At 44.5% G+C, this 26,343-nt stretch overlaps 1 protein-coding gene across 9 annotated transcripts in view; it reads left to right on the top strand.

The window, feature by feature from the left end:
- The window catches only part of rufy3 (RUN and FYVE domain containing 3), a 59,524-nt gene that overhangs the window by 4,786 nt on the left and 28,395 nt on the right, over positions 1-26,343 (top strand). For 4 of the 9 annotated variants that reach the window (XM_067994531.1, XM_067994527.1, XM_067994533.1 and 1 more), the window contains exons 2-4: positions 23,119-23,292; positions 24,410-24,527; positions 24,735-24,836. In XM_067994531.1, coding sequence (XP_067850632.1) covers positions 23,119-23,292; positions 24,410-24,527; positions 24,735-24,836 — 394 coding nt within the window. Of the gene's footprint in view, positions 1-6,511; positions 6,705-22,384; positions 22,425-23,118; positions 23,293-24,409; positions 24,528-24,734; positions 24,837-26,343 lie in introns of those variants that run through there. The other 5 variants (XM_067994530.1, XM_067994528.1, XM_067994529.1 and 2 more) reach the window with 3 other exon arrangements.

Here is a 26,343-nt window from a genome sequence, read left to right as displayed (position 1 = left end):
CTAGGCCGTTCAGGGGTGATGTCAGGAAGCATTTCTTCACACAAAGGGGAGTGGAAATCTGGAACTCTCTTCCCCCAAAAAGGGGCTGGGGGTCAATTGAAAATTTCAAAACTGAGATTGATAGGTTTTTGTTGGGTAAGGGTATTAAGGGTTACGGAACCAAGGCGGGTAGATGGAGTTAAGATATAGATCAGCCATGATCTAATTGAATGGTGGAACAGGCTTGAGGGGCTGAATGGCCTCCTCCTGTTGCTATGAAAGAACTTACAATTACATGTCATATCCCAAAATGTTCTAAAATGCCTCACAGCCGATGTATAATTTTGAGTGTAAGGAAATGAGGCAGCCAGTTTGTGCACAGCAAGGCTACAGAAACAGTAAATGACCAGTTGATGATGTTTTTGGTGATTTGAGGGAGGGGATGCTGACTGGAACACTGGGAGACACCTCGGCTCATTGGATCGTTTAAAGACCGTCTGAAAAGGTAGACGGGGCCTCAGTTTAACTCCTCATCTGAAAGACGGCACCTCCAACAACGTGCTTAGTTCCTGCAGTGAGTTTTCAACCTAAAACCTTCTGAATTGGAAGTGAGCCAAGTTGGTACATGAATGAAAGAAGGACTTGCATTTATACAGCGCCTGTCATGACCTTAGGACAACCCAAAGCACTTTACAGCCAATGAAGTACTTTTTTTTTTGAAGTGTGATCACTGTTGTAATGTAGGAAACGTGGCAGCCAATTTGCCCATAGCAAGATCCCACAAACAGCAATGGGATAAATGCCCAATAAATGGGTATTGGTTGAGGGTACACATTATGGATGTCCTGTGTGTCTCCGTTGTGAGTCAGAGGTTGTGCTATTTTATAACTACAGGAGTCTTTTATATAATGCAACACACAATGTATTCTAGTTAATCGCCTGTTGTATTGTTCATAGACAAATAACTCTTTGTGGTTGTCTCTCCTCCTTTCTCTGTGTCCGTCTCTCTTCCTCGCTGTCTTCACACTCGAGCACTCTTGTGCGCACGCTCCTCTCCCTCGCACTATTGTGCGGTGTCCTCTTTCGCAGCCTCTTGCGGCGTGCTCTCTTCTTTTGTATATCATGGCGTCTGTCGCTCTGTGACACGTGGACCCTCCCATTCCTCTCCTTGTAGCAGCATATGCTGGTGATGGGGGACAGGTTAGGCAGTCCAGACGAAGGGTGAAGTGGAACTGGGGGTCCAGGGCAGCGCTGGAATAAAGTGAGTTGGTGTTGATGGAGAGTAAATCTGTATAGGGCTAGCACGTGGAGGAGAGGGCAGATCCTGTGAAGCGACGAGAGCAGTGGTTTGAGGAATGTTGAATATTGCGGAGATATCGGTGATCATGGGTGGATCCAAAACGGGAAGTTTGAAATTTTAAGCCATGTGGGATGAGTGGGAACTGGAGCCAGCTGCTGAGAAAAGAGATATTGCTCTGGAAACAGGAGAAGAAGGGAAAGGGATAGCAATGACTAACAGGGTAAAAGAGACAAATGGGTCACCATTGACCAGAAACTCAACTGGACCAGCTACATAAATGCCGTGGCTACGAGAGCAGGTCAGAGGCTGGGTATTCTGCGGCGAGTGACTCACCTCCTGACCCACCAAAGCCTTTCCACCGTCTACAAGGCACAAGTCAGGAGTGTGATGGAATACTCTCCACTTGCCTGGACGAGTGCAGCTCCAACAACACTCGAGAAGCTCGACACCATCCAGGACAAAGCAGGCCGCTTGATTGGCACCCCATCCACCACCCTAAACATTCACTCCCTCCACCACCGGCGCACAGCGGCTGCAGTGTGCACCATCCACAGGATGCACTGCAGCAACTCGCCAAGGCTTCTTCGACAGCATCTCCCAAACCTGCGACCTCTACCACCTAGAAGGACAAGGGCAGCAGGCACATGAGAACAACACCACCTGCACGTTCCCCTCCAAGTCACACACCATCCCGACTTGGAAATATATCGCCGTTCCTTCATCGTCGCTGGGTCAAAATCCTGGAATTCCCTTCCTAACAGCACTGTGGGAGAACCTTCACCACACGGACTGCAGCGGTTCAAGAAGGCGGCTCACCACCACCTTCTCAAGGGCAATTAGGGGATGGGCAATAAATGCCGGCCTTGCCAGCGACGCCCACATCCCGTAAATGATTTTTTTTTGTAAATGTAGGAGAGTAGCAGAACTTCAAGATGGGTATTCCTGAAAGAGAAGTGGCAGTGAATTAAACAATATAAACAACAGCAACTTCCATTAATATAACGCCTTTTATGTAATGAGAAGTCCCAAGGTGTTTCACGTGAATGTTATCAGATAAAATTTGATACTGAGCCACATAAGGAGGTATTAGGACAGGTGATCAAAAGCTTGGTCAAAGAGGTAGCTTTTAAAGGAGGAGAGAGAGGTAGAGAGTTAGGGAGGGAATTCCAGAGCTTAGGGCCCAGGCAGCTGAAGGCACGGCCGCCAATGGTGGAGCGATGTAAATCAGGGATGCGCAAGAGGCCAGAATTGGAGGGTTTTAGGGCAGGAGGAGGTTACAGAGATAGGGAGGGGAGAGGCCATGGAGGGATTTGAAAACCAGGATGAGAATTTTAAAATCGAGGCGTTGCCGGACTGGGAGCCACTGTAGGTCAGCGAGCACAGGCGGGTGATGGGTAAACAGGACTTGGTGCGAGTTAGGACACGGGCAGCAGAGTTTTGGATGAGCTCAAGTTTATGGAGGGTGGAAGATGGGAGGCCGGCCAGGAGAGCATTGGAATAATTACGTCTGGAGGTAACACAAGCATGGATGAGGGTTTCAGCCGCAGATGAACAAAATAGTGCAGATACTGGGAACCTGAAAAACAGGAAAATTTGGAGACACTGCAGGTCAGGCAGCACCCATTGAGAAAACATGAGTCAGTTGGTGTTTCAGGTACAAACCCTGAAAGTTAGGTGAAAAATTCAAGGTGGCGTCTCCTACTCAAAATTCTGCTTGTTTGATTACTGCCTGCATTTGACAGTTGGGGATTGGTAGCTTTATACAAAAAAAGGGAGTGATTTAATTGAATTTTTCTCTTATTGCTATTTCATTTAAAATGATACAGCACAGAAAGAGGCCATTCAGCCCATCGTGCCTGTGCTGGCTCTTTGAAAGAGCTATCCAATTAGTCCCACTCCCCCTTGCTCTTCCCATAGCCCTGCAAATTTTTCCTTTTTTATTGTAATTTCGTACTTGCTGAGCCGACTACTTTTGATTCAATCGCATTCTGGTAAATCGGATACTTGGCTTAAATGAAGACACGACTGTCAAGTCAACAATTGTTAACCCTTTCCCCACTGAGGCTGTGACACCCTTAAAAGGTGTGATGCAATAGACACAGTTAAGACTTTTAATTGTGTAGAGAGATCGCTATCTTTAGAATTAACTGAAGCATGTGGCACTTTTGGCAGATTGGTCCTGATAGCTAGTGTCTGGCTCCTGTGCAGAGGCCTCCCTGTCCTAAATTTGTGCTACTTTTTTAATATGCTCCTGCCTTCCGTGGAAGATGCAGAATAAGACTGCCAGTTTTCGTTTGCTTGCTTGCTTGGTATCGAAACGCTAGATTAAAACCCAGGCTTAGTATGAAAAGATTAAAGGAGTCCTTTCACCTTATTTGTGTTTGTTTTTTTTTTAAATTGTGCAACTTTCTGGCAATTTATTTAAGAAAAGTAGTTTATAACTGTTCTGAATTTTTCAACCTGAGTGAACTTTTTTTGCATTTTTTTTTAAATTGGGCAAAATCTTCTGAGTCTAACATAAATAGGAGCCGGAGTAGGCCATTCAGCCCCTCGAGCCTGCTCCGCCATTCAGTAAGATCATGGCTGATCTTCGACCTCAACTCCACTTTTCCCTCCCGATCCCCGTATCCCCTCGATTTCCCCCAGAGTCCAAAAATCTATCGATTTCAGCCTTGAAGATACTCAATGACTCAGCATCCACATCCCTCTGGCGTAGAGAATTCCAAAGATTCACAACCCTCTGAGTGAAGAAATTCCTCTTCATCTCTGACCTAAATGGCCGACCCCTTATCCTGAGACGATGTCCTCTAGTTCTAGACTCTCCAGCCAGGGGAAACGTCCTCTCAGCATCTACCCTGTCAAGCCCCCTCAGACTCTTGGATGTTTCAATGAGATCACCTCTCATTCTTCTAGACTCCAGAGAAGATAGGCCCATGCTACTCGATCTTTCCTCATAGGACAACCCTCTCATCCCAGGAATCAATCTGGTGAACCTTCGTTGCACCGCCTCTAAGGAAAGTATATCCTTCCTTAGATAAGGAAACCAAAACTGTACACAGTACTCCAGGTGAGGTCTCACCAAAGTCCTATACAATTGCAGCAAGACTTCCTTACTCTTGTACTCCAACCCCCTTGCAATAAAAGCCAACGTACCATTTGCTTTCCTAATTGCCTGCTGTACCTGCATGCTAACTGTGTTTCATGTACATTTAATTTGAAGCTACGACCTTCCTCTTCACCTGAAGAGTTACCGGTGATAGTTTCAAAATTTTACATCTTCATGAAGGCCTGTGAGGTTTAAAATCATTCTAGTTGTGATTTTTAACTTCAACTGATTTGTAATATCTGTACAGGGTTCGATCTTTTTCAAAACAGCCTGTGTGTAAATTGTGTTATTGAATCACAGCACACCAGAAGGAGGCCATTCGGCCCATCATGCCTGTGCTGGCTCTTCAAAAGAGCAATCCAATTAGTCCTACTCCCCTCCTGCCTCCCCATAGCCCTGCAAATTTTTCCTTTTCAAGTATTTATCCAATTTTCTTTTGAAAGTTATTATTGAATCTGCTTCCACCGCCCTTTCAGGCAGTGCGTTCCAGATCATAACAACTTGCTGAGTTTTTAAAAAAAAAAATTCTCATCTCTCCCCCCTGGCTTTTTTGCCATTTACCTTAAATCTGTGTTCTCTGGTTACTGACCCTTCTGGAAACAGTTTCTCCTTATTTACTCTATCAAAACCCTTCATAATTTTGAACACCTCTATTAAATCTCCTCTTAACCTTCTCTGCTGTAAGGAGAACAATCCCAGATTCTCCAGTCTCTCCACATAACTGAAGTCCCTCATCCCTGGAACCATTCTAGTAAATCTCCTCTGCACCCTCTCCAAGGCCTTGACATCCTTCCTAAAGTGCGGTGCCCAGAATTGAACACAATACTCCAGCTGGGGCCAAACCAGTGATTTATAAAGGTCTAGCATAACTTCCTTGCTTTTGTACTCTGTGCCTCTATTTATAAAGCCCGGGATCCCGTATGCTTTTTAACTGTCTTCTCAACTTGTCCTGCTACCTTCAAAGATTTGTGTACGTACGTACGCCCCCAGGTCTCTCTGCTCCTGCACCTCCCGTTAAAATTGTACTATTTAGTTTATATTGTCTCGTTCTTCCAACCAAAATGAATCACTCCACCCTTCTCTGCGTTTAAACTTCACCTGCCCTGTGTCTTGCCCATTTCACCAGTCTGTCTGTACCCTCATGAAGTCTGTTGCTATCCCCCTCACTGTTTACTACATTTGCAAACTTTGAAATCATACCCCTCTATATCCAGATCATTAATGTACATTCTTTTTAATTTAACAAAAAAAATATTCTTTCTGGTTGTCATTTTCGTTTTAAAATTGCATAATTCTTCGGTTGAGAATGCATCAGCCAGACTTGTGTTTTGCCTGGTCAAACTGATGACTGTGCATTGCATTTGTCCCTAATCGTGGATGGATGGATGTGTGTGTGTGTTGTGTGTGTGTGTGTGGTTAATTCCGCCTGAGCTGGGGCTGTGGGCAGAAGACAATTGTGCTTTTCTGCTGCAGCATCTATGGAGCATCTCGGGAATTGTTTATGCATAAGGATCGAAGTCATGTGAATGCTGAATTTTCAACGCAGAGCTCATTCCGCCAGCCATTTTTGATCTGCGCAGAGCTGGTGTTTTTTTTCCCCCCTCCTCCTCTCCCACTTTAGTGTGTTTTTTTTTTGTAGTGTGGTGCAGACTGATTCCAACAAGGAGTTAGCAGAGGAGTCGTTTTAATTTTTGAAGCAGCTGCAGAGCATCTCCCTTGCAAGAGGCAAAAAAAAACCAAACCTGATTAATCTTTGCTGAAGAAGCTGTTCAGATTTTATTTTATTTTGCAAAAAGGATTGGACCTCCTTGTTTCCCCAGACCAGCCTGGTTGAGAGGAGGGAGGGAGGGAGGGGAGAGAGAGAGAGAGAGGCAGACAGTCAGTATCGCTGAGTCACTGCTGCTACCTGCTGAGCTACTGGGTGTGTGTGTTTTTACCCCCTGTTTCCAAGGCTTGTTGATCTGTGCTCCTCTGCAGTCTTTGCACCAGAAGCATCTCTTTTTTTTTATTGTGTTGTGTGTTTGCACTGTGATCCCATTCCCTCGCAAGGGGGAGGGGGAGAGAGAGAAAAGGGATTTCTTTTTTTTTTGGGGGGGAAAAAAAAAGAAAATTTAATTTTTATTAAAAGCAGCTGAGTCATCATGTCTGACCTGACTCCTCAGAGTGATGCACCAACCCCCACCACAGACAAGATCACACAGGCTGCCAGGGAGACCATCTACCTCTGCAACTTTCGGGTCTCTGTCGATGGGGAATGGCTCTGCTTGCGGGAACTCAACGACATCTCTCTCACTCCTGACCCAGAACCGACCCACGAAGGTAACGATGATTTGTAGAGACCAAAAAAAAAATGCTGCTTTTTTTCTTCTTCTTCTTCATCCTGGTTTAAAGTGCTACAGCTTTGAATAAGTGAGTGCAACTGGGATGTTTTTAATTGCAAATTTGTTTTGAATTGCAAATTTATTAATTGCAAATTTATTTTTAATTGCAAATCTATTTTCATTATAAACGCCCTGAAAAGTCTGCTGACTTTTATTTTAAACTGGTTATGTGTAATGTTAACGGTGCGGATATGGCATGGCAGAAACCCGCAGTGCAAATTGCAGCTGCTGTGTAACCTGCCTGCCTCTCTCTCTCTTAAATTTCGCTTTAAATCTTGGTGCAAATTGTAAAACCCTTAGATCAATTACCCGCCACATCTATTCAGTATAATCGCTTTGTTTATATGCTGAACGGGACCGAATGCATTGTTTGTTTGGGGGGATTTTTTTTTTGTGTGTTTAGTTGGCAGTGTTAAACATCCTTTCCCCTACCCCTCGTTTGTAACTCAACTGCATCAAAAAGCAGATTGCAAATCCGTCCGATTTTTTTTTTTGCTGCTCCCTTCCTGCAAAAAGAAAGATGGAGCTTGAATCGGGAAAGGTTTGTGTGTTTTTTTTAAAAAATGGACTGCGTGTGTTTTTTTTTAAAAAAAACTTTCTTTTGCAATTGTCAAATTGCAAAGCCCCCTCTTCTTTTTTTTTAAAAAAAGCTGTGCATTATGCAAAAAAAAAATCAGATTTCCTATGGCAGGCAAATTAGAAATGCACAAGGCCATCTTGAAAAGAATGTGCTGATCCGTGTGATGACTGCTCCTGTGTTAGCATTACTGGTGTCTGATCCTCCCTCCACCCCTGTGCTTCACCCTTGAACTGAATCAGTGGACCTTGGGGTAATTGGACGATTCAAAGATACACATTTTCTCACCGCTGATGTTTTGTTTTTGGGGAGGGAGGGAGGGGCGGAAAGACGCATTTGCTCCTAATTTGAGAGAGTCAGGGGGTTCTCTATGGTCTGATTTCAGTCTGGCTGTTCTCATCATCGCCAGTGTTAACACTTTCATTCCCCTGCTGCTTGCTGCAGCAGAGATTTCAGGAATTGAAGGGGAAAGATTCAGAATGCACTGAAAGCTTTACTGTCGCACCCCTGTAGTGACAAAGGCACCCCCCACCCTTTGTTTCCCCCCCCCTCCCTGCTGTCATTTATTAAATGTGGTTCAGAATTAAATACTTTTTTAAAAAAAGAAAGATTTGCTGCCTTAAGGAGGCATGTGACTCTGTGGGCAGTTTGCATAGAATTACGTAGAATTTTACAGGACAACCCAACTGGACTGTGCTCCACACGAGCCTCCTCCTCCCACCCCTCTTCATCTAACCCTCTCAAAATAACCTATTCCCTTCTCCCTCATGTGTTTATCCAACTTCCCCTTAAATGCATCGATACTATTCACCTTAACTACATCATGTGGTAGCGAGTTCCACATTCTCACCACTCTCTGGGTAAAGAAGTTTCTCCTGAGTTCCTTATTGGATTTATTAGTGACTGTCTGTCTTATATTTATGGCTCCTTGTTTTGGTCTCCCCCCGCATCTTCTCTACGTCTACCCTATCGAACCCGTTCATAATTTTCAAGACCTCTTTTCAGGTTACCCCTCAGCCTTCTCTCTTTTCTAGAGTATTACAGTTCTGTAATAATCGGTACAGTAATCTATAATTTGTACTGGAATGCGCTGCCTGAAAGGGCAGTGGAAGCAGATTCAATAATAACTTTCAAAGAGGAAATGGATAAATACTTGAAGGGAGGAAAAGATTTTCAAGAGCAATGGCGAAAGGGCAGGGGAGTGGGATTAATTGGGTAGCTCTTTCAGCACGATGGGCCGAATGGCTGCCTTCTGTGCTGTATCGTTCTATGGGTTCTATGAATTTAGTGCATTCACTGTTGCACGTTTTCGTCCTAGCTGATCTCCTTGGACCATCTTTTACTGAAGCTTTGGGCAGTTTTGTGGCAGTAGCAGTCTACATATGATTTCCGTTCTACAGTTTTTCTGCGTAGCTTTCACTGTTTCCGTCCAGCCACCCCACACACAATTTCTGTTCAGATTAAATTGTTTGGTTTTTTTTTTTCTCCAGAACTGTAAAATGTCCCAGATTAAGCTAAAACAGAACTCGACTGTTCCTTCCCTAATTCAGAGCAAAAGGGAAGTCCCAATGTTAAGAGGGTTTCGTTATTTTTTAGTTGAAGTAACAGCGGAGAGCGGAAGGTCAAAATACAATTACAGTCCGTTTCCCAATTTGGGGTGTGACTCGCTGCTTTTCAGTCATCGCCCTAATGCGGTCACGGAGAGGTTTATGATCATTTAACGCTGTACCGATGGTTGATTTGAATTGATGGTTTGAGGTTAATATTTGACCTTGCCTACACATTATAGGTCTCTAGCCAATCTATATGCAAATGCATATCTAATGGAGATTTTTCTTTTAATGTATTTGGAATTCTGTGTGTTTTAAAATGTGAGCACCATAAGAACATAGGCAGCCCCTCGAGCCTGTTCCACCATTTGCTTAGATTGTAGCTGACCTGTATCTTAACCCCATCTACCTGCCTTGGTTCCGTAACCCTTAATATCCTTACCGTACAAAAATATATCAATCTCTGTTTTGAAATTGTCAATTGACCGACCCAGCCTCACCAGCTTTTTGGGGGGGGGAAAAAAAGAGAGTTCCAGATTTCCACTCCCCTTTGTGTGAAGAAGTGCTTCCTGACGTCACCCCTGACCGGCCTGGCTCTAATTTTGACGGTCGAGCCCCCTTGTCCTGGACTTCTCCCCCCAAACCAGAGGAGATAGTTTCAATATCGTGAGTATCTCTTAGGCCGCTTGAGAGTCGTTACAGTAATAGCTTAGCATCAATACTTCAGCATTGGTGTTTCAACTCTTTGGGCAAAATGAAGACAGTCACCAAAAGATAGTCACAACAGTGACCTAAATAGCTCTGAGAAAACATGGCTTGGCCAATACAATTATCATTACTTGCATTTTGGAAAAAAAATATAGGACTTGTGCATTTTCAAATTCTGGGTTTGCTATTTAAAAATGCTTCATGGCACAAGGGGATCCCATAGTTGGGCTTAAACCGCGCCCCCTCTTCCCCCATTAAGGTGGGGGTGTATATTAATTGGGGTTCCTACTTCTGATTGGTATCCGGTGACACTCGCCGCCAACAACAACAACTTGCATTTATATAGCGCCTTTAACGTAGCAAAACGTCCCCAAGGAGCTTCGCAGGAGCGATTTACCAGACAAAATTTGACGCAGAGCCACTTGAGGAGATTTTAGAACAGGTGACCAAAAGCTTGGTCAAAGAGGTAGGTTTTGAGGAGGATGGAGAGACGGAGAGGTGTAGGGAGGGAATTCCAGAACTTAAGGCCTAGGCAGCTGAAGGCACGGCTGTCAGTAGCGGAGCGATGGGAATCGGGGACGTGCAGGAGATGAATAACCTCACTGTCTAAGGTCAGATATATGAAGGACGGCCTTTTCGACGAGGTTGCCGGTGGGAGACGGCCCCTTGGAGTGGGGAGGAGGAGAACATCGGGAGGATGACGCCACATTTTGTTTCTCTTTCCCACCTCCCTCCCCAAATTTTTGTTTCTGTCAGCATGGATTCCCAATGCTTCCCTAGCTCAAATTAAGACTAGTGAGTATCTCTTAGGTCCTAAGTGCTGTTACAATAAACAGCTTTGAATTCTCTGCATAATTGCGTCTTGGGAGTCTTTCCTAGGGGCACAGATGAAAATCCAAAGTAGATGAATGTTATTTTTCTAAAAAAAAAAGCACATGCTTGGTGAACTATCTGTACGATTGAGCTGTGCATAGACCAAGGATTTGGTTTTCTGCGTCCATTCCATTGGGCTCTGACCACCTCCGACCCTTTTCTAAATCGGTTGTAGATATTTTCAAAAGCAAGAGGAAAAATAGAAGCTTGCCCTTTTTATAACAAAACAAAAAAAGGGTTTGAGTTGAATCCTGAGTTGCCGAGAGAGACCTTTTGTTAACCTAATGCTGCAATATTACATAGAATGCCATAAAACGTCACAGCGAAGAAACGGGCCATTCGGCCCAACAGGTCCATGCCAGTGTTTGTGCTCCACATAAGCAATCACGGAGAGACATTCCAAGTCTTACCACGTTGACTCAACCTGTAATTTTGCAGTATTAACATCCCCCGTTTATTTTTCCCTTTTTTTAATTTAAAAAAACAAATTGTTTTTGTGGTCGTTTTATTTTGTCCTTTTTTTTCTTCTTTTTGCTGCCCTTTACAAAGGCTCTTGGGAGGATTTAACAGTTTGGGTGGATGAAATGCAAGTGCTTGAGGCCGCTGAAGGTGCGTATCAGGATTGTTTATCAGCTGTTGTACGTTGACTGTTTGGAAGGGTTCTGGCTGCTGCAATGCTCTCCGACCCAGTGTGTGCACTAACGATGACAGACGCAATCCTTGTTGGCTGACCGTTGCATCCCTTTAAAGATTGCACAATTGAACGGATGAGGTTCAACCTACATAGAAGTTACGGCACAGAAACAGGCCGTTCGGCCCATCTGGTCCGTGCCGGTGTTTATGCTCCGCACGAGCCTCCTCCCTCCCTACGTCATCTCACCCTATCATCAGCATATCCTTCTATTCCTTTCTCCCTCGTGTTTATCTGGCTTCCTCTTAAATGCATCCACGCTATTAGCCTCAACTACTCCTTGTGGTAGCGAGTTCCGTATTCTAAACCACTCTGACTAAAGAAGTTTCTCCTGAATTCCTTATTGGATTTATTAGTGACAATCTTATATTTATGGTCCCTAGTTTTTGTGTCTCCCACAAGTGGAAATATCTTCTCTATGTCTATGCTATCAAACCCCTTCATAATTTTAAAGACCTTGATCAGGTTACTTCTCAGCCCCAGCCTGTTCAGTCGTTCCTGATAGTTTTAACCTCTCTGTTCTGGTATCATCCTTATCAATCTTTTTTGCACCTTATCCAGTGCCTCTATATCCTTTTAGTAATATGGAGTCCAGAACTGTGCACAGTACAACACGATTTATAAGAAATAGGAGTAGGCCATTCGGCCCCTCGAGCCTGCTCCGACATTCAACAAGATCATGGCTGATCTTCGACCTCAACTCCACTTTCCCGCCCGATCCCCATATCCCTTGATTTCCCCAAGAGTCCAAAAATCAATCTATCTCAGTCTTGAATATACTCAATGACTCCGCATCCACAGCTCTCTGGGGTAGAGAATTCTAAAGATTCGCCTCCCTCTTGAGTGAAGAAATTCCTCCTCATCTCAGTTTTAAAAGGCCAACCCCTTATCCTGCGACTATGCCCCCCTAGTTCTAGACTCTCCGGCCAGGGGAAACAAGCTCTCAGCATCTACCCTTGTCAAGCCCCCTCAGAATCTTGTGTTTCAATTAGATCACTGCTCGTTTTTAAAAAAAAATTTGTTCATGGGATGTGGGCGTCGCTGGCGAGGCCGGCATTTATTGCCCATCCCTAATTGCCCTTGAGCAGGTGAGCCGCTGCCTTCTTGAACCGCTGGCAGTTTCTGATCTATGTAAGTTTTATCTACTTCACGTTTTTAACATACGCCAAATATGTTTTTTTCGTATCTAACGCGTGAGTGCTTGCAAGTTATACTTGGGGGGGGATCTTTTATCCTTTTTCGCACTTCTTGTTTTATCTTAAAATATCTCGTTTTAAATTTAACGACTCAGGTCAGCTTAAGATTGGCAACAAAAATCTGCACCGTTTTTTGTGGGGAGAAACCTTGATGGTAAAAAACCACATCTAAATAGAGCCCGTCATCTGTTGCACAGATTACCAGCTGGTGTGCTTAACATCGCTCTTAACTTTGTCAGTTCTGTAGTGCTTGGGCACTTAACACTGCAGAATTAGCCTTGCAGTTACTAGGAACTGTTAAATCAAACCAATTATATTTACCTTCACATAAGCATTAGAAGACTTGCGACAAATGAAAATCAAAATCAATCTTCATGCCAAAATTTCTTCTACTTTTTGAAATAAAAATCCCAGAGCCAGTTTTGTGTGTGTGTTGGAGGGTGCATGGCCATAAACATAAGATAGTCACAAATAAACCCAATCGGGAATTCAGGAGAAACTTCTTTACCCAGAGAGTGGTGAGAATGTGGAACTCGCTCCCACAAGGAGTAGTTGAGGCGAATAATATAGATGCATTTAAGGGGAAGCTGGATAAACACATGAGGGAGAAAGGAATAGAAGGATATGCTGATAGGGTGAGATGAAGAGGGGAGGGAGGAGGCTCGTGTGGAGCATAAACACCAGCACAGACCGGTTGGGCCGAATGGCCTGTTTCAGTGCTGTAAGTTCTACGTTTAGCCTACAGCCTTTTAAGATTTTTAAAATAAAATTAAACTCCTGCAGCCCCCCACCCCAGAAAAAGAAGGCAGCATTTAACAGTGCTACCTGGAGGAATGGAATCAGTCGCTGGGGAGATCACTTCTTCTGTCCTTGAGGGCCTCTGGGTATTTCAGCCAAGGGCAGGTGTGTTGATAATAGTTACAGCCTGGGCCATCCTTTGCCGATCAGAGGAGCAGACTACTAGACTCATACAGCACAGAAGGAGGCCACTCGGCCCATCATGCCTGTGCTGGCTCTTTGAGAGAGCTTTCCAATTAGTCCCACTCCCCCTGCTCTTTCCTCCATGGCCCTGCAAATTTCTCCTCTTCCAAGTATTTATGTCCAATTCCCTTTTGAAAGTTACTATTGAATCTGCTTCCACCGCCCTTTCAGGCAGCGCATTCCAGATCATAACAACTCGCTGCGTTTATATATTTTAAAAAAAATTCTCCTCATCTCCCCCTCTGGTTCTTTTGCCAATTATCTTCAATTCAAGCAACTATCGAATTCTCCTTTTCAAGGTACTTATTGGCCTCTGCACCAGCAGCACTTTGTGACGGAGAGTTCTGCATCATCACCACCATCTGTGAAGAGATGGCTTCCCAGCCCCCATTTTAATTATTTTTACAATAAATTTATACCCTCTTGCTACAATCTCAAGCCATGGATTTTTAGCTTGGAATTGTATTAGGTGCTAAGTTGTCTTGAGGAAAATGGAATGAGGTTGGGGTGGTGCTGATGCAGGGAAATTACCACAACATAATATATATAGTGCCAACAAAATTATATAATCCTGGCAGATTTATGTACCCTCAGAACTTGCTCATTCACCAGAATAACCAAGAAAACAAATACTACAAGTTGTTTTCCCAGCGCTCGACACTCAAGGGCCCAAAATTACGTTCTGCCCTTTGGATTTCCCACAACTCCTCCTGATCTTGACTCCATTCAGCGTCCCTTCAGGGAATGAGAGCCATCAAGCACGCCCTGTCTGCATGCGTCAACGACAACACAGACTCGCATTTATACAGCGCCTTTAACGTAGTAAAACGCCCCCAAGGTGCTTCACAGGAGCGATTATCAAACAAAATTTGACACCGAGCCACCTAAGGAGATATTAGGACAGGTGACCAAAATCTTGGCCAAAGAGGTAGGTTTTAAGGAGCGTCTTAAAGAAGGAGAGAGAGAGAGAGAGAGAGGAGGAGTGGATTAGGGGGTGAAATTTGAGAGCTCAGGGCCTAGGCAGCTGAAGGCACGGTCGCCAATGGTGGAGCGATGAAAATCGGGGCTGCGCAAGAGGCCAGAATTGAGGAGCGCGGAGATTTCGGAGGGTTGTAGGGCTGAAAGAGGTTACAGAGATAGGGAGGGGCGAGGCCATGAAGGGGTTTGAATTCGGACGATAACTTTAAAATCGAGGCTTTGCCGGACCAGGAGCCATTGTAGGTCAGCGAGCACAAGGGGGTGATGGGTGAATGGGACACGGCTCAGGATACGGGCATGCGTCCTACCCTATAATGGACTCCACGCAACCTATCGAATCTGCTGATGGTAAGTGTTGCATAAATACTGTCCGATCCCCAACAGGTAAACAAGCCAAACTCCACCCTGGCTCTCCATTGACCTTCTCCTCTTCCTCCTTCCCCCCCCCCCCCCTCCCCCAACTTGTCATAGATTCTTGAATGACTGGGTCTGGATTTTCAGCAGTGTGGAGAATGGGAGTCTTTCTGTAATATGGCTTAATGCACCTGTTAATGAACCATTTCGTAATATCTACTGTTGGATTCCTCATCCATGCTATTGTTACCTCTAGACTTAACTACTCCAATGCTCCCCTGGCCGGCCTCCCATCTTCTACCCTCCACAAACTTGAGCTCATCCAAAACTCTGTTGCCCATATCCCAACTTGCACTAAGTCCCGTTCACCCATCACCCACTGTGCGCACTGACCTACATTGGCTTTTGGTCCAGCAATACTTTGAATTTAAAATTCTCATCCCGGCGTTCAAATCCCTCCATGGCCTCTCCCCTCCCTATCTCTGTAACCTCCTCCAGCCCTACAACCCTCCGAGAATGAGTTCCTTCAATTCTGACCTCTTGCGCATCCCCCGATTTTAATCGCTCCACCATTGGCGGCCGTGCCTTCAGCTGCCTCGGCCCTAAGCTCTGGAATTCCCTCCTTAAACCTCTCCGTCTCTCCACCTCTCTCTCTCTCTCTCTCTTCCTTTACGATGCTTCTTAAAACCTACCTCTTTGACCAAGCTTTTGGTCACCTGTCCTAATCTCCTTATGTGGCTCGATGTCAAATTTAGTTTTATTAACGCTCCCGTGAAGCGCCTTGGGGACGTTTTACTACGTTAAAGGCGCTGTAGAAATGCAAGTTATTGTTGCTGTCAGTGTTGTACAGAACTGACTGATTTGACAAGGTGTAACAATTCTTTTGTTGCTCAAGTAATAAGTATTCCCTTCAAACCTCTTATCATGGCAACGGTTCCCTAGAAACACTGATATTAGCAGACTTTGAACTTGCCTGAAGCAAGCAGGAGTTCTGGATCCTTGCAGTATTCCTGGAATGGAAACTACAGGGAGGGGAGTACAAAAAATTGATTCAAACAATTTGAGGATTTCAAACTCGGAATCTGGAGATTACATTTAATCGTGATGTAAAATAGTTATGAAGGTTTTTGATAGAGTAAATTAAGGAGAAACTGCTTCCACTGGCAGAAGGATGGGTAACCAGAGGATACAGATTTACAGTAATTGACAAAAGAACCACAGGGGGAGATGAGAATTTTTTTTTAACGCAGCGAGTTGTGATGATCTGGAATGCGCTGCCTGAAAGGGCGGTGGCAGCAGATTCAATAATAACTTTCAAAAGGGAATTGGATTAAAAACTTGAAAAGAAAAGAAAATTTGCAGGGCCGTGCAGAAAAGGCAGGAGGGAATGGGACTAGTTGGTTAGCTCTTTCAAAGAACCAGCACAGACACGATGGGCTGAATGGCCTCCTGTGCTGTATGATTCTGTGAAGTCCGTGTGAGCGAGCGAGACGAAGGATGATTGACCTGGGGAAATGGAAGGTTTATTTTTCCAAGCTGCATCTATTAGCAAGACCTTCAAGAGAAAAAGGTCAAAAGAGCACCTCTGAATAATTCACAGTACTAGATTTGCCATTTGTTATATAAATTGCATACCAGTTAAATGCCTGCGTTGCTGCCTGGTGGTTTTCTGTGTCGGCACTCTCTGGCTGGTCCACTCTTTGGCCAAAGAAGGGTTGTGTAGGAGTGTGTGTCCTGCCTGCAGGTTGGGATAATGGCAGCAAACTACTAGTTAGTGATTTGGGAATGGAATTCGTGAGCGTTTGGTTGATGACACAAAATTGATTCAGTTCTCAAAACAAAGTATTTTGGCTTGGAATATAGGAACAGGAGGAGGCCATTCAGCCCCTCGAGCCTGTTCCGGCCATTCAATTAGATCACGGCTGATCTGTATCTTAACTCCATCTAGGTGGCAGGACAAGTTGAGAAGGTTATTTTTAAAAAAAAAAATTATATGGGGTCCTTGGCTTTATAAACAGAGGCAAAGAGTACAAAAGCAAGGAAGTAATGATAAAACACTGGGCAAGGGCGTGGGGCTAATTGGATAGCTCTTTCAAAAAGCCGACACAGGCATCATGGGCCGAATGGCCTCCTATCATTCTATGATTCTACCCGCCTTGTGCTCCTTAACCCTTGATACCCTTGCCTAACAAAAATCTATCAATCTCTGTTTTGACATTTTCAGTTGACCCCCAGCCTCAACAGGGGGGAGAATGTTCCCGATTTCCACTCCCCTTTGTGTGAAGAAATGCTTCCTGACATCACCCCTGAACGGCCTAGTTCTAACTTTAAGGTTATGCCCCCCTTGTTTCGTTGGAAACGGACGTTGGATTTGGCAGAATTAACTTGTTGACCCAACATGTGTTTGGAACACTGACCCAAACATTAGGATCTAATTTCCAGGGTGTTTCACTTGATAACCAGTTCTACTCGTATGTTAAAGCCTTCGATAATGCAGCAGATGTTTGCAGTGCCTCATTTTTCCCCAACTGCTCGTTCATCTTCACAAGGAAGTATCATCTGAAGCTAACTAGAAAGATGAGGGGACCTATTTGCTCAGTGTAAAGAATTGTAAACAATTTTACAACACCAAGTTATAGTCCAGCAATTTTATTTTAAATTCACAAGCTTTCGGAGACTTCCTCCTTCCTCAGGTAAATTCGAACATTTACCTGAGGAAGGAGGAAGTCTCCGAAAGCTTGTGAATTTAAAATAAAATTGCTGGACTATAACTTGGTGTTGTAAAATTGTTTACAATTGTCAACCCCAGTCCATCACCGGCATCTCCACATCAGTGTAAAGAAGGTAGAGAAGCAGTAGCTTTCAACTGATGTACATCACTTGATGCTTTGATGTGTTTATAGCATTCATTTGGTTGACCTTTCTTACAAGTCTTTGTGGTATCGCAATCTTTCTGGACTCCCCATCCCCTCTGGTTTTTCTGCCTGCACCAAGCTGCATCACTCATCCAACACTGAGCTGTACTTCTAAGGATATTCTCTTGACTGTGACTATTGTGCTGCTTTTGCAAATCCCTTTTGAGAAATCCATAGGGGTTACAATAAGCTGAATCCCATGCTGGGGTCATACGATCGAGAATTGAATTGTGTTTGGAAGTGGAGGCGGAGGAGGGAGGTGGGGGGGGGACATGTTTTACCTTGAAGATGTGAGTCTTATCAAATCTACCATGAAGCAGATGGGCTTATTGAAAGTAGTCTTTCCTTCTAGCTGATGTGCAGTTTCCTTCTCGTTTTAAGCCAGTTCCGTTGGGCTGTACGCAAGAACTGCATCTTCCTAATGGGTAAAATTTAGTATCGGAGTAATGTCTTGGGGAGGAAAAGACCATTGGTCCATCTTTCCTATCCTACCCTTCCATGAGGTTCCATAGGGTGATTCTAGAGCTAAAGCGCTGAATCTAATTGCTTAAAAGGAATTGATTGGATGTCATCTGTCTCTCAGTTGGTAGCACTCTTGTCTCTGAGTCAGAAGGGACTTGAAGACACAGTTTAAAGTTAAGGCTGTCAAAAACCAAGAAATAAGAGTCTGTCACAACCTCAGGCTTTGCAGCCAATGGAGTACTTTTTTGCAGTGTAGTCACTGTTGTAATATAATGTAGGAAACGCGGCAGCCAATTTGCGCACAGCAAGATCCCGCAAACAGCATCGAGATAATGACCAGATAATCTTTTCTTCAAGTGATGTTGCTTGAGGGATAAATATTGGGCCCAGGACACTGGGGCAAACTTCCCCGCTCTTCTTCGAATAGCGGCTTGGGATCTTTTACATCCACCTGAGAGGGATGATGGGGCCTCGGTTTAACATTCCAGCCGAAGGACAGCACCTCTGACAATGCAGCACTCCCTCAGTGATGCACTGGGAGCGTCAGCCTGGATTATGTGCCCAAGTCTCTGGAGTGGGACTTGAACCCACGACCTTCTGACTCGAGGCGAGAGAGCTGCCCACTGAACCACGGCTGGTACCGTTCAGGTTGTGTGAGCTGGAATTGTCAACTATACAGACTTTACTGCATGACTGTTTTAATCGCACTTAAATTTGCTTTTGAAAGGTCAAATTATGAGGGCAGGTTCCATAAACTTGGCTTGTATTCTCTTGAGCATAGAAGATTAAGGGGTGATCTTATAGAGGTCCTTAAGATTATGAAAGGGTTTGATAGGGTTGACCTAGAGAAGATGTTTGCGCTTATGGGGGGAGTCCAAAACTAGGGGCCAAGAATTTCACTAATAAATCTAATAGGGAATTCAGGAGAAACTTCTTCACCCAGAGAGTGGTGAGAATGTGGAACTCGCTACCACAAGGAGTAGTTGAGGCGAATAGCATAGATGCATTTAAGGGGAAGCTAGATAAACACATGAGGGAGAAAGGAATAGAAGGCTATGCTGATTGGGTGAGATGAAGAGGGGAGGGAGGAGGCTCGTGTGGAGCATAAACACCGGCATAGACCAGTTGGGCCGAATGGCCTGTTTCTGTGCTGTAAATTCTATGTACAAATGTTAAAAGGGTTCGTTTTTTTAAAAGAGAAGCCGCTTAGTCTGTGCAATCTGTCCCCATAATTTAACCCTTTTAGCCCCGATATCATTCTGGTGAATCTGCACTGAACCCCCTCCAAGGCCAGTGTATCCTTCCTGAGGTGCGGTGCCCAGAACTGAACGCAGTCTCCAGATGGGGTCTAACCAGAGCTCTGAACAGCTGTAGCACAGTTTTCACTTTTTTTTGTATTCCATTCTTCTGCTGCCATTATTCCTCTCAGCTTGCAGTAAATCTTGTTTTTACACTGGTGTTTTAGAAGTGTAAAAGTTTTACATAGTACAGCGTAGTGTGCCTAAGGAAATGGTTTTGGTTCATGACGACCTATTAACCTGGATTAACCTCAGCCGAACAATCTCCCAATCGCTAATTTTAGAGCGAGTTCATTCTCTTGCTGTCTAGTCACCTGCCTTGCTCAAACAAGCATTTACAGCGGTGTCAGGATGTGGGGGGAAAGCCCTGAGCAGTCTGGAGTTTCTGACGTCCAGAGAGCGGAGAGACGAAAACATAGTTAATTTTCTGGCCGTTTTCCCCAATGAAAATCAAACGGCAGGCGGTGAGGTCAGCGTGCATGAGAAAATGGTTCAGCCCCGAGTAGCTCAGCAGAGATTAACACATTCAGAAGAGTACGTTTTGAGCTGGAACAACAACTTGCATTTATATAGCGCCATTTAACATAGTAAAACGTCCCAAGACGCTTCACAGGAGTGTTAATCAGACAAAATTTGACACTGAGCCGCACAAGGAAACGTTAGGACAGGCTTGGTCGAAGGGGTAGGTTTTAAGGAGGGTCGTAAAGGAGGAGAGAGGCGCGGAGGGGTTTAGGGAGGGAATTCCAGAGCTTAGATCAGCTTAGGGCAGCTGAAGACGCGGCCGCCACTGGTGGGACGACGGAAATCAGGGATGCAAAAGAGCCCAGAATTGGAGGAACGCAGAGATCTCGGAGGGTTGTAGGGCTGGAGGAAGTTACTGCGAATGGGGAAGGGCGAGGCCATGGAGGGATTTGAACACAAGGATGAGAATTTTAATTTCGAGGTGGTGCTGGACTGGGAGCCAATGTAGGTCAGTGAGTGCAGGAATGTTTGTTTGTTAACAGCTGCTGGTCTGCATCAAGTGAAAAGACTGTTCGAAAGCAAGAGTCAAAATTTGGTGTCGCCTGTGAAGTAAAAGAGCAGAAAGAGATGCAATACAGTAACCAAATTTGTTGGTAGGAAACAGAGAGACAAGAAGTAAACGAGGTAAATTTAAACAAGATAAACTTGATCTATAGGCTGTGACAAGTTCTCTAAAATGGAAAAAAGAAAGTGACATTAAGGCCTAATTCAAAAGGATTGGGTTTTTGTTACGAATTTAATAAACAAGATGATTCCCTCAAACAAACCACTTGGACCCAATTCCAGTCAAGGGTTTGAGCAGCAGCCTGTCCAAGGGGTAAGCTGGTTTGCTGCTTTCCATAGTGAGAAGGCACTTCAGATAAGTTGAGGTCAGGTCCTTCTGTGCAAGGCTAACTTGGTTAAGCCCATTGCGTTGGCACATGACCTTACAGGTGTGATGTTTTATGACTGGCGTTTCAATGCAGATGTGATCACATTTAACACAGGTAGGTAAACATGGACATTAGCTGGGAAATTTACCTTACTGGGGGAAAATGGGCCCAGAAGATTGAGTAACTAAGCGATGATCGATTAAAATATGATAACACCTTAAGGATCACTACATCCTGATTATTTTCATTAAAAATATATTTTTTCCCCCACTCCCTCCCCACCAGCTGAGATGGCCAAAGTCAGTGGAGCATTGTGAACACCTCTCTTTTTCTTTTGAAATGTTTTTTTTGGCTTTGTTCACCTTGAAAAGAGTCCAAAAAACGTCACCTCTGCTGTTACAATGTTAACGCGTCTGGAAAATCCCTCCTCTTCATAACTCTAGTTCCAGAAACACAGACTGGAGTCAATTGCTATGGTTTAGTGTCCACTGGGATTACTCATGGTATAATGTTTTGGACGCCATTCAGTAAAGCGCAACAAAGAAAGAACGAACTTGCATTTATATAGCGCCTTTCACGGCCTCATGACGTCCCAAAGTGCTTTACAGCCAATGAAGTACTTTTGAAGTGTAGTCACTGTTGTAATGTAGAAAACGCGGCAGCCAACTTGCGCACAGCAAGATCCCACAAACAGCAATGAGATAAATGACCAGATAATTTTTTTTTAGTGATGTTGGCTGAGCGATAAATATCGGCTCCAGGACGCCGGGGAGAACTCCCCCGCTCTTCTTCAGAATAGTGGCCGTGGGATCTTTTACGTCCACCTGAGAGGGCAGACGGGGCCCTCGGCTTAACGTCTCGTGCGAAAGACGGCACCTCCGACAGTGCAGCACTCCCACTGAGCCACGGCTGACATGAGCGTTCTAGTTCCTACGGAATATTGCAGAGGGCGTGAAGGAGAGACCTTCACGTCGGTGATTACGTTTCGGTTTGATCCGAAGTTAGCTGGTTTCTGGAATCGAATTTTGCTGGTGGTTTCTGGAAAGTTCTAAACTTCTGCGGGATCTGCTAAATCATCAGCTCTTGTTTTTGTGAACTTGCTGTGTTTATTTTTTGTTTTCATCCCACCCAAATGTCTTGGTGTTTCCTTCCTGGTCAGTGCAGCGGATGTTTCTGTTTGAATACTGTTGTGTTCATCTCCTGTTAGTTCAGCTGAATACATACGAACGTACAAAATTGACGGGCAGGGAAAGACCAGCTGGTCCATCAAACCTGGCCAGGGCATTGTGACTAAATACTTTCTCCCTCCCACACACTTCCCCCCAGCCATGCAATCTCCTGGAAGAGGCCAAAAATGGGGGGGGTGGAACCCAGGGCCAATAAGGGGATAAATACTCTGGAAAGTTCCTTTCCGACCCCCTCGGGCAATCAAAAACCGGTCTGGGAGATCACACGGACCGAGTGTCATCTGTAAAGCTTCTATATGATGCGATCTCTGCCCCAGTCGGGAACCAGTCCAGCTCCCTCTCGGAAGCCATACTGAGAGTCGGCTCCCACCACAGCAGCTGGCAACGTATTCCAGAGGCTCACTACTCTCCGGGAAAAGAGGAACTGCCCAACATCCAGACTATTCCCACTCTTGCATCGTTTAAACCCATGCGGAGGGGAGTCGCCCTAGAGTGTAACTGTGCCCACTTTACTTTTTAGACGTCTGCTGCTAGTTTATCAGATCACCTGACGTCATAGTAACAAAAATCCACCCAGTCCTGGGATTGGAGGGTTGCCAACCCTCCAGGATTGCCCTGGAGTCTCCAGGAATTGAAGATTAATCTCCAGGACCCAGGGAGAAAAATTATAGGGGCATTTTATTAAAAAAAAAAGTTGTTTTTTTTTCTATTTTCTTTGAATACTTTCAGTATCGGAGATGGGATGGGGGGGGGAGGCTGATTGGATAATTCTTGACTGTCAGTCAATCAGATAATAGTCTGTTCGCTTTCCAATTGGCCGTGGGAAGGCGGTGCTCCGTGATGATAGACGTATCGGCCGACCAATGGTTGGGTTGGGGGGGGCACGGGGGTGTTTGGAGGTGGGAGATCATGTGATGAATACGTCCAGCCAGAGTTGGCAACTGTTAATAATCTGTTGGACTATAACCTGGTGTTGTAAGGTTCCTTACATTTGTCCACCCCAGTCCATCACCGGCATCTCTACATCATGGTTAATAATCATGTTATGTTGTTAGAATTGATGTTAATGTTCAATTTTCTTCAGCATTTTTGTGTTTTTAAGTATAAAAATATCTTGCGAATTACTTGGTATCTTTTGCCTTGTGCTCAAGGTGTAAACTTTTTGCAATTTTTGAATTTTTTTTTCAGATCCCAAGGACCCCATTGCGATAGAACGGCTCAATTTAATGAATATGGCAAAACTGAGCATAAAGGGTCTAATTGAGTCTGCCTTGAACTTGGGAAGGTCTTTGGACTCTGACTACGCGCCCCTCCAACAGTTCTTTGTGGTGATGGAACACTGTCTCAAGCATGGTCTTAAAGGTGAGTTCCGCACTGGGTTCCCATCTCCCCTGCCTTCACGGGTAATTTTATGCGAGGGTCATCTCTTAAGTTCAATGACACGTAACGAATATAAGACAAAAAAAATACATCAGAAGTAATCTTTTTAAGAAAAAGGATAGGTTTTCCAATGGGGGAAGTGGTGGGAGGGAATTGCAGACAGGTGTGGAGAGGGGGCTGTTGGTTGGGAATGTGTCGTGGAGGTGATGCTTGATGTTACATAAAGAGATCAGGAGTGTTTAGGATCCCATTCTCCTGGGCGCTCCTCTCCCCTAAGGCTGCGAGACCCAGTAACACTGCCGATCTCTGCCCCCTCCCCAATGCACCCACATCCCTCTCCCCAAACCCTCTTGGACCACATGACACTCCTGCCTAGGTCTTGCCTCCTTCCCTCCCCCTTGCATTTCAGTCAGGTGCTGGTCATGCTGGGTTTTGTTGTGTAATATAGATTATTATTGTGAAATAAATGCTTAATAGTGTAAACGCAGAGAGTGACTTTTTGACTCTGTGTTGACTGAAACCTGCTCCCAGTGCTACATTCATAGACCCAGATTTTTCTGAGTCCCTGAATGTTGAGTTGTTTGTACTCTGGAGCTCACCTGACGCGGGAGACACAGACGTTTTACATTGGCTGCGTTCCTTTTAATGTGTAAGCACCTTTAGAGAGTTGCATTTAGAAGTGTGAAGCGATGCATTTTGGAAGGAAGAATGAGGAGAGGCAATATAAACTAAATGGTACAATGTTAAAAGGGGGTGCAGGAACAGAGACACCTGGGGGTTCACATACACAAATCTTTGAAGTGGCAGGACAAGGTGAGAATGCTGATATAAATAGAGGCGTAGAGTACAAAAGCAAGGAAGTTATGGTAAACCTTTATTAATCACTGGTTAAACCTCATCTGGAGTATTGTGTTCAATTGTGGGCACTGCACTTTAGGAAGGATCCATATCCTCAGTTATGACTGATTCACTCGAATGCTTTTGAAGTTTGTCCTGGTTAAATTGTCAATCGGTGTACGTGACTTCAGCTGAACTGATGTGATTTTTAAAAAAAATTTCCTGATGTTGCTCTAATGTTTTAGTATTTTTTTTAAACCAGTGAAGAAAACATTCCTCGGACAGAACAAGTCCTTTTGGGGTGCGTTAGAGTTGGTGGAGAAACTGTGTCCTGAAGCGGGTGAAATTACAGTCAGTGTTAAGGATCTCCCTGGTCTTAAGTGAGTATTTGAAGTCAGATGTTACCTCCAGGTGTCAAATTGCATTATACGCTCGGGTACACAACATGCATAACCGTAACTGCCCCTACAACAACTTGCATTTATATAGCGCCTTTTAACGTAATAAACCCCCCACCCTCCCCGAGGCGCTTCGCAGATTTTTAGTCGCACTAATCGCTACAACGTTGACCTTTTGAACGTTTACAGGACACCGGTTGGGAGAGGGAGGGCATGGCTTCGTCTGGCCCTGATGCAGAAGAAGCTGTCAGATTATATGAAAGCCTTGATTAATCGAAAGGATCTCCTCAGGTTAGCGTTTTTAAAAATATTTCCTCCTTACGTTGAGAGATTTATAGTTGAAACTGTGTACATCAGGTAAGTGGATCCTGATTTTTAAAATTTTTTTAACAACTCATCCTTAACCAGTTTTGTATTTTAGTCACCTCCTATACGTGTTGATTTACAGGAAGAATATGGTGAACAAAACTTGGGGATTTAATATGTGTTTCCAACCCCCCAGAGAGGGTGGTCTACAGGACTGCATTCACCCTCTGCTCATTCTCCTCATCGCTAACCCTGTTTTTTTGGAGGGGGAGTGTGTCATTAATAATGAAAACAGAAAATGCTGGAAATACTCAGCGAGTCAGGCAGCATCTGTGGAGACCCAGTCCTGATGATAAGTCACCGACCTGTAACGTTAACTCTGTTTCTTTCTCCACAGATGCTGCCTCACTTGGAGTATTTCCAGCATTTTCTGTTTTTATTTCAGATTTCCAGCATCCGCAGTATTTTGCTTTTGATGGGGGTGTCACTATCCTTCTTGTCTTTAACTGCTTCTCCTGGGAAAAGGAACCTGCCACTTGTTAACTGGGTCGTCTTCGAAATGCTTCACTCTGTGACGTGGTTAACTTTTCTTAGTAATGGAATATTGTATTGCTGCTGAACTTCAATTAAGAATTCTGGGACTTGCACTTACCTTTTAAAAATCTGGCCTCCCAATATGTTAACTTCCTTTATCAACTTATTTCTAATACGGTGATGGTTTGTTTGTATTGGCTGGTGTATTTTGTGATGAATGCATATTAATCACAATATTGACTGTACCAGCCAGTGTTTCCAAGTGGGAATTGTTGGATTAGTTGAGGAGGAATCTTTCCCAATGCTTTTGCGTCCACGTTCAGAAATTGTTGGTTATTCCTCGAACCTCCCTGATTTCATTCCAACCCTTGTTACTCCACCAACTTGCGCTTTTTTGGATCGTTAATGGCTACTCATCTGTCCTGAGGTGGACGTGGCTGCAGAATTACCCACCTCTACCATAACGCATCATGTTCTTAAATCTGGAAGTGTGGTACATAGGAACAGGAGGAGCCCCTCGAGCCTGTTCCCCCATTCATTTAGATCATGGCTGATCTGTATCTTAACTCCATCTACCCGCCTTGGTTCCGTAACCCTCAATACCCTCACCCAACAAAAATCTATCAATCTCAGTTTTGAAATTTTCAATTGACCCCCCAGCCTCAACAGCTTTTTGGGGGAGAGAGTTCCAGATTTCCACTCCCCTTTGTGTGAAGAAGTGCTTCCTGACATCACCCTTGAATGGACTAACTCTAATTTTAAGTTTATGCCCCCTTGTTCTAGACTCCCCCCACCAGAGGAAATAATTTCTCTCTATCTACCCTATCAACTCCTTTAATCATCATAAACACCTCAATTAGATCACCCCTTAATCATCTTCTATACTCGAGGGAATACAAGCCTCATCTGTGCAACCTGTCCTCATAATTTAACCCTTTCAGCCCCGGTATCATTCTGG

This window comes from Heptranchias perlo, chromosome 1 (assembly GCF_035084215.1).
Source record: "Heptranchias perlo isolate sHepPer1 chromosome 1, sHepPer1.hap1, whole genome shotgun sequence".
NCBI lineage: Eukaryota > Metazoa > Chordata > Chondrichthyes > Hexanchiformes > Hexanchidae > Heptranchias > Heptranchias perlo.
Note: the sequence above shows the minus strand (reverse complement) of the source record. Positions and strands in the feature narration are given on the sequence as shown.